This window comes from Heterocephalus glaber, unplaced genomic scaffold (assembly GCF_053883595.1).
Source record: "Heterocephalus glaber isolate CG9 unplaced genomic scaffold, H.glaber_assembly_v1.0 deba00001509, whole genome shotgun sequence".
In the NCBI taxonomy this organism is placed as follows: Eukaryota; Metazoa; Chordata; class Mammalia; order Rodentia; family Bathyergidae; genus Heterocephalus; species Heterocephalus glaber.
Window position 1 is genome coordinate 2,860,637 of NW_028258325.1, and position 15,241 is coordinate 2,875,877.

General features: G+C 61.6%; 1 protein-coding gene across 33 annotated transcripts in view; it reads left to right on the forward strand.

The window, feature by feature from the left end:
- The window catches only part of Ablim2 (actin binding LIM protein family member 2), a 113,677-nt gene that overhangs the window by 43,667 nt on the left and 54,769 nt on the right, over positions 1 to 15,241 (forward strand). For all 33 annotated transcript variants that reach the window (XR_002395895.2, XM_087187285.1, XM_087187292.1 and 30 more), the window contains exons 5-7: positions 3,469 to 3,595; positions 5,374 to 5,467; positions 13,385 to 13,472. Coding sequence is in view for 32 of the 33 variants with exons in the window: in XM_087187285.1 (XP_087043411.1) it covers positions 3,469 to 3,595; positions 5,374 to 5,467; positions 13,385 to 13,472 (309 nt within the window). In the remaining variant the exon portion in view is untranslated. The remainder of the gene's footprint in view (positions 1 to 3,468; positions 3,596 to 5,373; positions 5,468 to 13,384; positions 13,473 to 15,241) is intronic.

The following is a 15,241-nucleotide window of genomic DNA, read 5'->3' on the forward strand; positions in this document are numbered from 1 at the left end:
CGTGCCCCCACCCCATGCCACATCTGCTTTCCCACCCACCCTCCTACTAGGAGCTTTCCTGGCCTCCTCTGGTCTTTTCTTGCTGCATCCACACACCTTCCCCTCGTCCAGGCCATCAGAAGTGCTTTGGGGATCCCCCAAAGATCCCTGGACTCTGGACTCCTATGGGCAGGCAGGGCTCTTGGGTTCTTGGCTCCACCCCCAGGAGCTACCATATGCAGCAGGTGCTCAATACGGGCTTGGGAAGTGGGAGGTTGTCACTGCAAGAGCAAATGCTGGGGATGCCATGGTTACAGATGGGCGGAGTGATGGCCAGCAGGAGTAGCTGGGTGGCGTCCCCAGCCTGGGGTAGAGATAGAATGTGGGGGCTGGGAGGGCACCTCCACACCAGGACCTGCTGCTGCCCGGTGCCCACCAAGGAAGGGGCATTTCAGAGCCAGCCTGTGTACACAGCCATAGTGGTGTCCCTGGGGCAGGGCCAGTGCCTAGGGACAAAGGACAGGGGAGGGTTTCTGTGACTCTCAGGCAGCCCCAAGCTCCATCATCTCCCTCTGTGCCCCATGCCCTCTTTCTCCCCAGCTCTGTGGAGTCTCTGCGAGGGTCCCACCTCAGCCCTGGGCTCTATGCTGGCCTTGGGGGTCTTGTCATCATCATTTTACTCTGTGAGTGAAGCAAAGCCGTGCCCTAGGGCAGCAAGTGTGCAGTGGCACCAGGTGGCAGCTTGTGTTGAGGCTTCCTGGACAGTCATGCCCAGGGTGATGGTGGGGTCTCCTGCTCTCCTGGAGGTGCCCTGGGGCACTGTTCTGTCCTTGGCATGGCACAGTCCAGCTGGACGGCTGAGGGACCCCAAGCCTGGGCCATGTGCCTGCCCAGCTGTGGGGTCTCAGGAGGCAGCCCAGGACCCAGCCTGGATGGTTTCACCCTTTCCATAGCTGCATGCGGGTGCTGGGCCAAGTCCCCACCCTCTCAGTCACAGCCCCACTTCCGAACCCAGTCGGTCCCATTCCCAAAGGTGGACATCAGGTTCAGCTGAGAACTGAGGTCCGGCTGCGCCTACCCCATGGTGGGAGGTGGGTCTGACCCCACTGAGGCTGCCGGCTCTGCCGTCTGTAGGAGAATGGCCTGCAGGTCCAGGCTTGAACCCATGGCCGTGTCTCCTGGAAGAGGGGGCTCCTGGGAAGCAGGCTGGGCAGTTCTGCAAGGGTCATGAGAGGTGCGCAGCAGGTGGACAGCTGGCTCTGGATGTGTGGTGCCCAGTGCTGGTCACACACGGCCTTGTCTGTGGCTGGTAGAGCCCCTCAAGGCCACGCTGAGCTCCTCGGGTGTCTGGAGCGGGGACTGCAGTTTCCATGACGTTGTGACCCGGTCTCCCACTTGTTAGTGATGCTCCCACCCCATGTCACAGGGAAGGGGACCCAGAGTGGGGTCCATGCCACACTGTCAGGCTCATGCAGAGAGAATGAGACCTAGCCCCTTGGGGGTGAGCGGGGTGTGCAGAGCAGGCACGGAACTCATGCAGGCTAGGTGGTAGAGCCGTCAGCAGCTGGCAGGTAGAGTGCAGCTGGGCCACTAAGTAGCTGCTGCCACACATGTGCATGGAGTCGCTCGTCAAGTGCCCCTTCACAGCAGGCACAGGGCCCTGTGACCGTCCCTCACGTATACCCTTTCTGGAGGGCACAGAGAGGGGAGATGGCCCTGGTCACACCGGTGGTGGAGCAGGGCTGGGGTTTGAGCAGCTCCCGGACCCTGCCTGGCTCCACTCTGACCACCTGTGTTCCAGTCCCTACGCCCCTGGGGGCCCAGTTTGCCATCCACATGGAAGTGGACTGTCCCTATGCTGTGGATACTCGGGGACAGAGTTCTCGGGTTGGAGTGTCTGTCCCGGGCACCGCTGCTGCGCCCCCGGGGGCAGTCACAGGGATCTCCAGTATTGTCAGTGCTCCCTGGGAGCAAATGGCCCCAGCTGAGAGCTCCCAATGTGCCCGCCGCCCTGTGCTGCAGGGCCAGGGCCCCTCTGTTCTGTGGGAAGGTGACCCAGGACTCCGATGACGTTGCCCTTTATCCCTACGCGTTCCTCCCCCAGGTGTCTCCTGGCCCCAGCTGTCCTGGTACCCAGTGCCCCGAGCCTCCTGTGCCTCAGGGCCAGGACCCCAGAGTTCAAGCCTGTTCTTCCCACTGTGATAATTTAGAGACTCGGCCTGACCAGCAGTTCTGCGGCTGCTATTTTTTTGTTCTTAGAATTGATGGCTCAGCTCTCTGCCAAGGAGCATGATAAAGCCATGTATTATGCAGCATCTTCCGAGCGCCTACTGCCAGCCAGGCCAGTGCTGTGCCTGCCCTCGTGAGTGGGGCCCGAGCGCTGACGTGATCGCCTTGCACAGCCAAGCACTCGTCCACTCATGCGCACACCAGACATGGTCAGAAGGCACACCTGCAGACACATGTGCACACACACTCAGGTGCACACACACATGCACACATAGACACACACGTGCACACACAGACACAGGTGCACACGCAGACATGTCCACAGCCAGCCTCTGTCTGCAGGCGTCGCATCTGCCGATTCAGATAAACTCACCGTGTGTGTGCTGCACACATAAGACTTTCCTCGTCATTGTACCCTGCACAGTGTGGCACTTACACAGCCTCCGCCTGTGTTGGGTGTGGAAGGGAACCTAGAGGTGATTGCAGACCCAGGAGGATGTGCAAAGGGTACGTGCAAAAAGCACCTTTCACAGGAGGACTCAGGATTCAGGGACCCTCGAGGGGTCCTGTGGGTCCCGAGGGACGGCTGTACACATCACACACTCCCCGCACACACGTGACACCGCACAGACACAATGCACACGTGGTGCACACAGGTGCATGTGCACAGCCCCACGCCCATGCAGCCCACACCCAGATCTCTGCCAGCGCTCCCCTTGCCAGGCTCCCACTCAGCCCTCACTGGGTGACAGTGAGTGACAGGTTCTCGGGGAGGGGCCGTGAGTGGCTGGCGCAGCAGAGCAGGACACACAGGCCTGGCAGGGCAGGTGCTGCTGAGAGAGGGAAGAGGGCTGGTGAGGCACTCAGGGCCCCAGGCCAGGCCCAGGATGCTGCGTGCTGCCCACCTCGGGAAGGTTAGGAGTCCAGGCCAGGCCTGAGCCCTGCACAAGCTGCACCTCCGTCTAGGAGGGGCCTCATCCTCAGAAGGCTCAGACTTACCCTCCTCGCCCAGCCCAGCCCAGGCACACGCAGTCAGTGCTCCGCACACACGGGGACCAGTGTTGCCATGAGCTTTCCGTGTGCTCCCCCGCTGCCCTGTGACAGCCCCTCTATGCCCATTCCCGGGGCCGCACTGGTGCGTCTGCGAGTCTGAGAACAGCAGGGCAGGGTGTGCCAAGGGCCCGCATGCCCCGGGGTACTTTGCCCTGCTGCGCCACCCAGGCCCTGTGTAAGGGCTCTGCGTTCTGCTCCTCCCTGCAGGCTGCGGGGGCTGCGGCTTGGAAATCAAGAACGGACAGGCACTGGTGGCGCTGGACAAGCACTGGCACGTGGGCTGCTTCAAGTGTGAGACGTGCGGGAAGCAGCTGAATGCCGAGTACATCAGCAAGTGAGTGCGGCCGCATGGGGGACGCGTCATGCTCGTGCCCAGGTTCCACAGGGCAGTACGGGCCTGCCCCTCGCGTCCCAGCCCTGGCCAGCCTGCACCTTCCCTCCACCAGCTCGCTCTTCCTCTGCAGCTTGCAGAGGCTTCTGGTCCTTTTCCGTTGGCCAGGGCCAGGGCAGCCAGGGCTCCCCGCTCGGAGTCTGTCCCGGGTGTTGCCCTCCTAGATGTTCCGGGGGCCAGCATCCTGCAGAGCCCAAAGTGGCGTCAGCAGTGGCCGGCTGCAGTCCCGGAAAGGAGGCTGTCGCTGGTCATCCCTGGCCTAGGGAGCCCTCAGAGCTGACAGGGGCCCTGGCTGGGGCTGCTCGTGGCCAGCAGGGTGCGTCTTAGTGCTGGGGGAGGAAACTGAGGCAGGCAGCCCCGCGTGGTGCAGGCTGAAAGTGTAGCCCTCTTAGGGCCACTTGGTGCCTGCTAGGCTCACACTGGAGCTGCGCACTTCTGGGCACCTGAGGGGAACCAGCGAGACACAGGTTCGTGGAGTAAAGTGTGTGCCTGCCACACAGCATGGAATGAAGCACGCACATGCACACATGGACACCGGGCCACCTTCGGGAGATCCGGGCCCAGGATGTGTCCACGTTCGCCTCCTGGTTGACCCTGCAGTCTGACTCCAGACACTGGGGCCCGGGTGGAGGACTCCGGACGCCTGTCTGTGCTGCTCTCTGTGGCACACGGCCCCACAGGGTCTCGGGGTGAAACATATTAAGGCAAAGTTCCCATACCAAGGCACGCTGACGCCCAGGGTGGGGACTGCACAGGAAGCCCCAGTGCTGCCTGGGTCACCGCAGGGCAGGCTGGGACGGGTCAGGCAGATGCTGAGCGCCGCGAAGACTGTGACAGCACCCAGCCCCCAGTCACTGCTGCCCCCACGGGTGCCCGTGGCTCACCCACACCGTGTTACTTAGCAGCCTCCTGAGCAGCCCAGAATGAGGGGGAGGGCATTGGTGTTGCCATGGAGACGCGAGCTTTGCGCCTCTGGGTGTGCGGCAGGTACACCCATCGTGGGTGCAGCTGGGCCGCCGTGGGCAGCACGGAAGACGGGTCCCCTCTCGGAGGAAGGGCTGTGTCCCCTCCCTGGGCTCCCCCTGCTCCCTGGGATTCCAGGCGTGGAGGGGCAGCCTCAGAGGGCCGGGGCGCAGTGCAGGGCAGAGGGCCGTGCCCCGAGCAGCCCGACCCCGGCAGCCCGGCAGCCTTTAGGGGACAGGTGTGTTGGTGCGGCAGGTGCCCCTGCTCTGCTCACCTGCACACCCACTCGTGGTTGAGGCCCAGTCCTGTTAGCAGTGGCAGTGGCCTCGGCCACCATTGTTCAAGTGCTTGCGCCGCAGCTTCTCTCGTGTGGTCCTCGCTGCTGTTTCCCCATGTCACTGGAGCTGCACCAGAGAGGGTAAGCGACGTGCCCAGGCCACACAGCGGGACGCCGTGTTGGAGGCCAAGCCTGTTTGCATCTCTTTAGGCCGGTGCTGAACTCTGGGTGGAAGGAGGTGGGAAGGACGGTGACGTCTGGAAACCTCTTTCTTGTGGCAGATGTGGCTTTCCTTCCCTCCCCTCAGCCCCTGGAGCCAGGCCCTAGCCCCGGGCCACTGTGTGCCTCAGTTTCCCCATCTGTGCAGTGGGACAGTCTGGTGACGGTTCCCTCGGGGCCGGCACTGTGACCACCTCGGGCCCCCACATGGACGGCAGCGCTCCTGTGACCCCGCCCATCCTGACCCCCCGTCTTTTTGCAGGGATGGGCTGCCCTACTGTGAGGCCGACTACCATGCCAAATTCGGCATCCGCTGCAGCAGCTGCGAGAAGTTCATCACAGGGCACGTGCTGGAGGTGAGCAGCGCCCGCCTGGCCAGGGCCTCTGGTGCTGAGGTCCTCGTTGTCCCCAGGTTCACTGAGGCCAGGCCCTCCTCTGGGTCGTTCGAGGGGTGCTGCCGAGCCTGGCTGCCTCCCTCCCAGCTCTGTAGAGCAGGGCAGGCCCCCCCAGCCTTCCGGGCCCAGGATGGGCTCAGAGTTGGAGTCAGCCTGTAGGGAACAGGGGAAGGGGACGTTACCAGAACCTCTGCAGTGAGTCCTGGTCTCCTGTGAGCCACGGCAGCACACGGCGAATTACAGGAAAGGTAGACAAATGAGACTGAGAAGAAGCTGAGCTTTGGGTCTGATCAGTGCTGCTCTGGGCGGCAAAGACAAAAGCCCCCAGCTTACCACACCTTTTATTCAGTACCTCGTAACAAATGACTTGCAGAGAGTTCAGTAGTTCACATTGGGATAAACAAGGTGTAACGGAAGGCTTACAGAGAGTTCGTACATCTCGGGCAAACAAGATGTTAACAGTCCAAGAACAAGGAGGAACTGAGCAGATGTTTGTTCTCCCAGGATGTTTCTTGTCCTGGAGAATCCCAGCATCACTGGATCACTGAAGTCTCAGTTGTGACCGGAGGCCAAACTGGAGTTATTCTGCAGCTGGGCTGTAGGCAGGAGAACTAGGCTAACCAAGTGATTTTTCCCTAGAATTATGTAGCATTGCTCCCAACAGCAGTCGTTGCGTGGGGGCAGGGTGCTGGAGCTGGGCTGGTCCTGCCTTTCCGGCCTAGCTTGGGACTCGGGCACCTGGGGTTGAAGGGAGGCAGGAGCTGGCTGGGGACCACGGTGTCCGCACTGGGGGCAGAGTGGGCACCTGGCAGATGGCTGAGCAGTGGTTTTGGGTGGGAAGCTCAGGGACTGGCAGTGCTGGCTTCCGGCTCTGGTGGCAGGAACACGGATGTGCTCCTGGATGACAGTTACACACAGGCTGCATGCTTCCTCGTGGCCCCCAGCTCCTGGCCAGCCCCTCCCGTGGATCTCAGGGGACAGGAGGCTGAGTACTGCCCAGGGGAGTGGGAGGCCTTGCTGTGGCCGCAGGGGCTGCTGCTGGGGATGGAGATCTGGGAATGAGGGACCCCAGGGTCCTGAGGCCACCCACACAGTAGGCGAGACACTCTGAGGGTGAGTTTAATGAGTCACTCTGATGGGAGAAAGGTCCATAGGTAAAGAGCCGCCTGAAGAGAAAACTCACCGAAAGTGCAGGTGGCTTAAGGTTGGGGCCGGGTAGCCCCCAGCTTCCTCTCCATGAGACCATCATGGATGTCAAGCCATTTATGCAGTATTATGTCATGAGTGTTTCCGACTCCATTCGCCAAGGCCGTGGGTTTCGGGTCATTATAAAGTCCTTGTGAGCGCTTTATTTCCGTAGTTGGACTCTCTGAAACAGCTTTGCTGAGATTCAGATCTGCTTCATCCCCTTTCACGTGTACCATTCAGTGGCGTTCAGGGTCCTCCCAGGCATCACCACTGCCACTTCCTAGACACTTCCACGCTGTAGTGAGAGCTGCACAGCCCTTAGCCACCATTTCCTGGAACCCCGAGCCCCTGCCACCACGGATCAACTTTCTGTCTCCGTGGAGTCCCCTGTTCCAGACATTTGCCATGGATGGGATCCCTCCCGTGCGTCTCTGGGGTCTGCTCCTTCCTCTCAGCGGGTTGGGTGTTGGGGTCCTTCCTGGACCGGCCGGGGTCAGCGTCACACTGCGCTTCACTCCACGACACCAGAACTCACTGCCGACTGTCTGCGGTGGACGTGGAGGCGATTTCCAGCTTTCTGCTGCAATAAGTGGCTGCAGTGAACCCCTTTTTAAAAAGTAATGCTTTCTTTGCATTTCTAATTTTTCTTCAGATAGATTTACAGAAATGGAAGAGCCGGCTTAAAACTGAGGATTTTTACAGTTCTCTGTGGTTCCCAACCACAGCAGTTACCGTAAACTGCTTTCTAACTTACACAAGTAGCGTTTCCCATCCACACCTTGCCAGTGGAGAGGTGAACACAGATTTGCCTTCCTCCCATCCCTAGGGAGGCTGAATCTTTTTTTTCTGTCACTTTTAGACAGTTATAGTTCTTACATTTTAGTTATCTTTCATGGATTCGGCCTCCTCATGTAGTAGAGTCTTCCCGTCGTTTGGGGCGAGTGGGCAGTGTGGTCAGAGTGTGATGTTTTCTCTGCCTTATACCTTCGAAGTGTCTTCCTGGCAATGATCATACATACTGTATCTGATACCCGTGTGCACGTCCTTTGGGTGGGACCAAGGACCCCTCCTGCCCCCTCCCCACAGCCCTTCCCAAGCATGGTCCGTCCCTCCCCTCCCTGCAGCCTTACCTGTCCACCCTCCTACTCCTGGTGGCTTACGAAGTCCCCGTTCGGAGCACCCGCAGGCTCAGCCTGGCGTGGATTCCTGCGGCTGCTGTGGACTCCCTCTCCTCCCACAGCTGCCATGCTGCCTCTTGAGGACCCCTGGAACCTCGTGTCCTGGAAGCCCCAACATCTTCAGCTTCCCTTACGGACCAGTCCCTACCCAGGGGTCCCCTGCCTCCCCCGCCTGCCCTCTTCTCATGTCCCTGGCACCTGGTACCTCTGCCCAGCCCACAGCTGCCCCCAGTCCGTCATCCTCCGAAGTGCAGGTGGCGCCAAAGCTCAGCCAGGTGTGGGAAATCCCACAGGGTGGGCAACCGGCGGCTGGCGAACAGGAGGCAGAGCTGGACTTGAGCGTAGGCTGCCCCTCCCTCCGCTCGCCTCTGCCTGCAGGGTGCAGGCCTGGGTCCTGCGTCCACGCTGTGACCCTTCATGGCAAGCGCGGGTGCAGCTGGGCTAGAGGCTGCAGATGTGGCCGGTTAGCAGTGGAGAGGCCTGGCTGGGGGAGGGAGCCACGGGGCATCCTCTGTGTGTCCCAGCTCAGCGTTGTGTGGGGAGCGCATGGGAGCGGCTTCTCCATCCGCCTCTGCTGTCCCTCCTTGGTGGCTGCGAGGGCAGTGCAAGCCCGTGTGTGCAGAGTATGTGTCCCCAATCGTAACTCCGGGCCAGATACGGGAGTGGGGACGCTGTCCCTGTGACCGCCGCCAGGCACACTCTGGTCCCTGGAAGGGCCCTGCCTGTTGCCGGGCCTGGCGGGGAAGAGCCTGCTCTTGTTTTGTGCTCTGCTGGGAGGCAGGCGAGTGTGCAGCAGTGTCTGAGGCTCTGCATGGCTCAGCAGCCTCCTGGTGCTGCGAGGCGGGGGCTGCAGGCGGAGAGGAGCCTGGCTCCGTGGCAGGGAGCTGCTGCTGCCTTGGCACTGCCTGACGCTCCGCCAGGCTGCCGGCGCCCAGCCGTGGGTTCTCAGGGAGCAGCCGGAGCCGGTGACAGATCCCAGCTCTGGACACAGGGAAGGAGCGAGGGCACTAGCTGAGGCTGAGGCGGGCGGGCGTGTCCACCACAGGCTGCTGCCCTGGAGGAAGGCAGGGTCCCAGGACCCTGTGCAGGTAGGAAGCAGGGAGAGGGGCTCGTGGAAGTGTGCTGGGGGCAGCAGGGTGGGCTTGTGGGGGCTGGTGCAGCGGGCATGAGGCCCCCCAGGCCCTTGTCACTCCTGCTCCAACTGCTGCCAGTGCACTGCTGTCCTCCTGCAGAGGCGGAGCGGGAGCACGCGGGCCCGGCCAGCAGCCCAGCCCTTGCCTGTGCCGGGCCTGTGTGCGGCGGGCACAGTGCCATCTTAAACACTGAGTGCCAGCAGCGCCTGCCCGTGAAATGTGCATTCGTGGTGACAGGGCTCTTCCTTCCCCACTCTGCTCCCTTCCTCCTGAGCGTGTAGCCTGCTGCCTCCTGCCACCCCTGGGGTCTGTCTCGGGGAGCCTGCTCTGCCTGTGGGGCCTGGCTTTGCCCCCATCAGCTGAGGTGGGCAGCTGGGCGCATGGGGGCAGAGGTGCTGCGGTGAGGAGCTCGTGTTGCCTGGCAGAGGCCACGGCCAGGCTGGGTGCTGGGAGCTGCAGCCTGAGCCAGGGGAGGGGGAGGCGTTGATGGGGGAGCCCCTGGCTGTGTGCCCACGTCCTGCCCCCTGCAGGGGTGGGGGCTTCTTCTCAGCCCAGGCTCTAGGCCCTGCCTGCGGCTAGCGCGGGCATCTACGGCTATCTCCATGGTAACAGGAAGCCTAGCATCCCTCTGGGACCACCAGTTCCTTCCTTCCTCGCTTCTCTCCCTCTCTGTCCTTCCCTTCTTCCTCTCCCCACTCAGCTCCTAGACCCTTGCTGGACTCATGGTGTGTCCTGCCCTAGTCTGGGGCTGGGTCACGGGAATGACGGTGACACGCACACCTTGAGGATGGGTGGTCTCCTGGGGACCTGGCAAGAGAGGGGCCACAGGTCCCTGCAGCATTTCTCCGGTTCAGATGCAGCCTCCTGGGCCATGGCCTCCTCCTCTTGTCTTCTCGGGGCGCCTCCCATTCTATCCCATGAGCTCAGCAGCTTCATGGTCAACAGGAAGTAAGCTGTGTCTGGACGCACACAAGGCCCCACTTTTAAAATACAAGTGTTCAGAACACACGGCCAGAAGGAATATTTGTTTATCACACAGCAAACAGAATCTTTAGTAAAAAAGCCACTGTCCAGACGACTGAGCACTCAGAAGTGATTTAAATCCCGTGCACTAGACATTACCAGACAGACACGCAGCTGCATGCCACAGGGCCACACACAGACACATGGACACAGACACGCCGTTAGCCTGTCGTTGCTCCCTTAACATCAAGACCCCATGGGGCCCGGCCCTCTCCCCGAGCGACCAGCTGCGCGGCCATGTTCCCTGGCCCGGCCTCAGGGCCTCAGGTGGGGGTGTGGCCCGGACCCATGGTCTCCCTGGCAGGTCCCCAAGCCGCGCATGGCCGGGCTCCTCAGCTCTGCACCGGCGCACTCCACTCCGTGACACCTCCGATGCAGCGAGGTGGTGCGGGACACAGGCAGGGGCCACCTGGCCCTGTGGAGGAGCTGCAGGAGGCGCTGGGGAGGGGAGAGGCGGGCGGGGAGGGGCCCTGCAGGGGTTGGGCGGGGAGCCCTGGCTGCTGGTCTCTCCCGACACTCCCCGACTGTGGCCCTGCCCTGTCTCCATTCTCTCCTCACTGACCCTGTTTTGCCTTGCGTCTTGCTGATCAGGTCTTTTAAGACCCAGGTGCAGTTCTGGAAATTCGGAGGAGCAGCCCCAGCTTGGACCCAGCCGAGGGTTCCTGGCACTCCGGCAGGGAACCTGGGGGACGTGGGTAGCAGGAGGCATGGCCAGGTCTGGGGCACAGAGGGTGTGGACCAAGGGAGGGCGTGGGCTGGCCCCAGGAGGGGTCCGGCGTCTGCCCTGAGCCCCACCTCTGTCCTCCCGGCTGGCTCTGTGCCCACATAGGGGTGTCCCGAGCCCGGCCTGGAGCGGGTGTGAGCTGTGGTGGTCACCCCAGCCCCGCTCCCCGCCTTGCTCTGTCTTCTTAAAGCTGACAGCCACTCGCCAGAGGCACAGGTGTTTTTCTGAGATGTGCACCCCACGGTCTCCCAGACATTCTTGTGCTCTGAAAACCCAAGCCATCCCGAGCCTCTCGTGGATGAGTGCCTGACCATCTGCCCGGGGAGCTGGGCCGCCCAACTCCAGGGCTGCTGCAGGGAGGGGCTGACCGGGTGGGTGTGCGGAGCTGCGTGCTGGGGTTCGACTTGCCTTTGCTGGCAACAGTGATCTGATGCTGTCTCGCGTCCACCAGTCCTTTGCCTGTTTCTAAACGGGGCCGTTTGTCTCTTGTTGAGTGGTCAGAGTTGTTTATATATGCCGGGTGCCACACCTCATCGAGTGGAGGATTTGAAAATATTCTCTCTCTCTCCTCTCTCTCTTTTTGGGTTTTTTTGAGAACAGGATTTCACTACATAGCCCAAGCTGGCCTTGAACTCACTACAGAGCCCAGGCCAGCCTCAAACTTGCAGGGATCCTCCTGCCTCAGCCTCCTGAGTGCTGGGATCACAGGCGTATGCTGCCATGCCCGGCTCTTTCCCATTCTTTACTTTGTCCTTTCACTGTTCTGTTCATGTCCTCTAGTGACCAAAAGCTTTTCATTTCACTGAAGTCCGGTAGCTACTCTTTTCTTTTGCCACTCGAGGCTTTTGGTGTCAAATCTCCGAATCCATTGTCGCATCTGAGGTCATGAGTTTGTTCCTGTGCTCCCTTCTAACCCTTTACATCTTGGCTCTGGCACCCAGGCCTGGGGTCTGCTGTGTGGGGTGCATGGAGCCCTGCACGATCACAAGTGTGCAGCTGGCACACAGCACTTGCACGTGTGACCGGCACCCAAGTCCAGGCCAAGAGCCCAGGCCTGGGCTGTGAGCGCCCCCTTTCGGCTTCTGCTCCACGTTAGGTCTTCCTGTGTCCTCAGTGTTGCTTGTTCAGGGCACGAGGGGTGGGTCGTGGAGAGCAGGCTGAGCCCTGCCGGGCTGGGCGGGACTCACACCCTGTACTCCAGGGCCCCCCCATCTTAGAAGCTGTCCCCAGCAGCCTTCCCTCTCCTGACTCACGGGTGGACACGCTGTGTAGACATGCCGTGTGGAGTCAGGGCCGATTTGCCCCAGAAGATGCGCTCTCTCCTCGTGTGGCTGTCATGGAGCTTCTGCTCTTAGAAGCCGTGGGGTGGGGACGCTTGCATGAGGTGCCGTGGGCACAGGTCACAGGGTGCAAGCTTGGGAACTCCTGTTCTACTCGGGCTCGTCAAAGATGCCCCAGGCCCTCAGTTGGCAGCTGCGGTGCGGCATTGCCGTCAGGTGACTTTCACTCCTAAAACAGAGCTGTTGGACTTTCATTCATTCCTCACGCACGAGTGTCGCACTGACCGCCCGTGTAGTGGCCCTGTAACCATGGCGGTGGTCCTGTGCTGCTCATTCAGGGCAGGAGCTGTACGTGACTGCTGCCCGACAGAGCCCTTCATCGGCGGCCCTGATGTGGCCCAGCTGCCACCTGCCCGGGGGCGGCTCACTGAGGAGAGAAGCCCTGATGCTCACGGACACCGGAGACAGGGCTGGAAGGACCAAATGGGACCCAGGGTGGTGGGAGCCGAGGCTGGGGCAGAGGGCCAGCAGGACGGGGGCGCGAGCGGGTGCTGTGATGGGCCTAAAGGACAGGCAGAGGCCACGCAGGCCCCTGCAGGGGAGGAGCGCACTGTGGATTCCCCTCCCTTCCTCATGGGCTGGCACCGGGGCGAGGGAAAGAGGAGGCGCTTGTGATGGCATCTCCCTGCCACTTACGTATCGGGAAAGTGACGACTGCAAACTCAAATCCAGGTGACGAGTGCACACCGCTTCCCATTTTAGGAAAGAATGAAACGTGGAACTTACCCCCACATCCAGCAACAGGCTTGCGCCCCCTTCCCCAGGGCAGGAAATGCTCACTGCCAAGTAACGCCGAGCACGATTTTCTGGGGCAATTAGATTCTTTCTGCACCTTGCAAAAACAAGCCAGGCCAGCTCACATAATTTGTCTGGTTATTTCTGTTTTGATATTTATAATCTAATTTAATGGAGCTTAAGCACTGTGAAAATCAGAAGTGCTAATTGAGCAACTCGAGGACTACAGAGGTATGGAAAGACCGTTCATTTCCCCTCCGCCTGGGAAAGGAGGCTGGCTTCCTGCTTCCCCGCTTGCCCGGCTGCTTCCTCCCACCCTGGAGAAGCAGGGCTCAGAAGCTGGCACCCCATGTAACCACCCACAGCCTCACCTGGGCACTGGCGGCGACCTGGCCTCCCTGATGTGGAGGTCGGGCGACTGACAGCAGCTCGGTGTCACCTGCCTCCCCCAGGGCTCTTTCTGTAGCGGGGAACACAGGGGCTCGGCTCCGTGAAGGGGCTCTGTCCTGGTGCCCGCCGGGAGTGCCAGGACGGACACCTTGTCTGCTCTCTTCCAGGCCGGGGACAAGCACTACCACCCTTCCTGTGCGCTATGCGTCAGGTGTGGCCAGATGTTTGCGGAAGGCGAGGAGATGTATCTTCAAGGTAAAAATCCACCCGCGCGGCTTTGTCCACACTGCATGCTGGGCATGGAGGGCTAGCTGCTTGCTTCACCCGGGAGCCTGGGGTGGGCGAGTGGGACTCACAGGGCCCGGGGCCTCTGCCCTCACTGCCCGCTGAGGGTCCCTGTGAGCCCAACACAGCACAGCAGAGGGCAGTCGGGGCCGAGGTGAGGGCGGTGAAACTGAGGCTTCATCGGCCACACTCCTGTGCGGTGACTTTCTTCCTCCGGGGGACTCAGAGGCAGCGCGACAGAGGCAGAGTGGCAGCAGCTGCGACCCTGCGTTGTCCTGCAGACAGGCCGCTGAGTGACCTCCCACGGAGCCGTCCCGGCCGGTGTCCAGCAGGCCTCCCTTTCCGGGGGAACCTGGGGGTGATGCCAGATGAGGCGGCCTTGTCGGCAGCCCAGTGTCACTGTTGTCCCGAGTCTGCGGAGGACTGAAAGGCGTCCGTGTGTGTGCGCCCAGCTGTGCGGGGCTGCCCGGCAGGGAGGGCCGCCCGTGAATGGTGCCCTCAGGCAGTGGCTGGGGGTGACGAGCATGGCAGTACTCGGGGACACGAGCTCATGCCCAGGCGACCTCATCCCCGAGCAGAGAGGCTCTTCGCACTCCGTCTGAGGCTAGCCCCGCCCCGGGTGGGACCTGCTGGCCGCCCCACACTGCATGGTTGGAGCAGGCGGGTGGCATTTGGATTCTGCTCTGTGTGGCAGGTGCCTTTGTCCAGGGCCCTCTGTAGAGCCAGTCACCCCGAGACCTCTGCTCAGTCTCCCTGGTGTGGGGCCTGCCAGTCAAAGCCCTGGCAAGCCTGAGTCCCCGGGACCACCATGGCCTCGAGGCTGCCCCAAAACCACCCCCTCCCGCTGGAGACTTGTGGTAAACACGGGCGGGGAGGCCGGGCCAAACACAGCAAGGAGCCCAGCAGCCTGGGCCATGGAGTGAGACCCTGTCTCAAAATAAAATATAAAAGGGCGGGGATGTAGCTCAGTGCTGAGGGCCTGGTGAGAAGCCAAGGAACGGCCCCTTCCCCGCTGCTGAGAGGTGGCAGTGGGGAAACCGCAGCAGGACACCACATGCTGAGGCATCGAGGCTCACGCACAGCCCAGGCTGAAGGAGCAGGAGCAGGAGCGGGTAGGGGCTGCGTGTGCCGAGGCGGGTGCCACAGCTCCCAGTTACATCCCGGTACCTCATGAGCAGGGCTCAGGACACAGCGCAGTTGCAGGTGTGAGACGCGTGTCCCGAGGAGCCTGTGTCCTTAGCGTGCGCGTGGTTCTTTAGTTTGCTTTCTAGGTTTCTACACTTTTTAATGGGGAATGCCTACTGCATCTATAAGCATAAAAATTAAAGCAGTGTTGCACACGCACGCACGGCATGGTCTCAGAGCCCCGTGGATGCAGAGATTTTGGGGGGGGTCATAAGCTCCCTCCCAGGTGGGCCCATGTTCCTGGGGGCTGTGACTCAGGAAGGGCGTGGAGTGCCCTCCTCAGCCCCTCGTGTGCCAGCCCGGGTGGCAGGTGTGGGGGCATCCGTGAGTGGGATGCAGCCCCTCCTTCAGGGGCCCAGGGGTCGGGGAGAGGACAGCCACAGTGGTCAGGGAGGAGAGGGAGGACCCGGCTTTGGGGTACAGGGGGAGCCAACCGTGTCAGCCCTGGGGCAGGAAGTTCTGACTGTGGTCAGCATCTCTATAGCCATCACCAAGCCCCTGTCCACCACACATCCTCCACTTAACCAGGGCAGGATGACGTCCAGCCCTCAGTT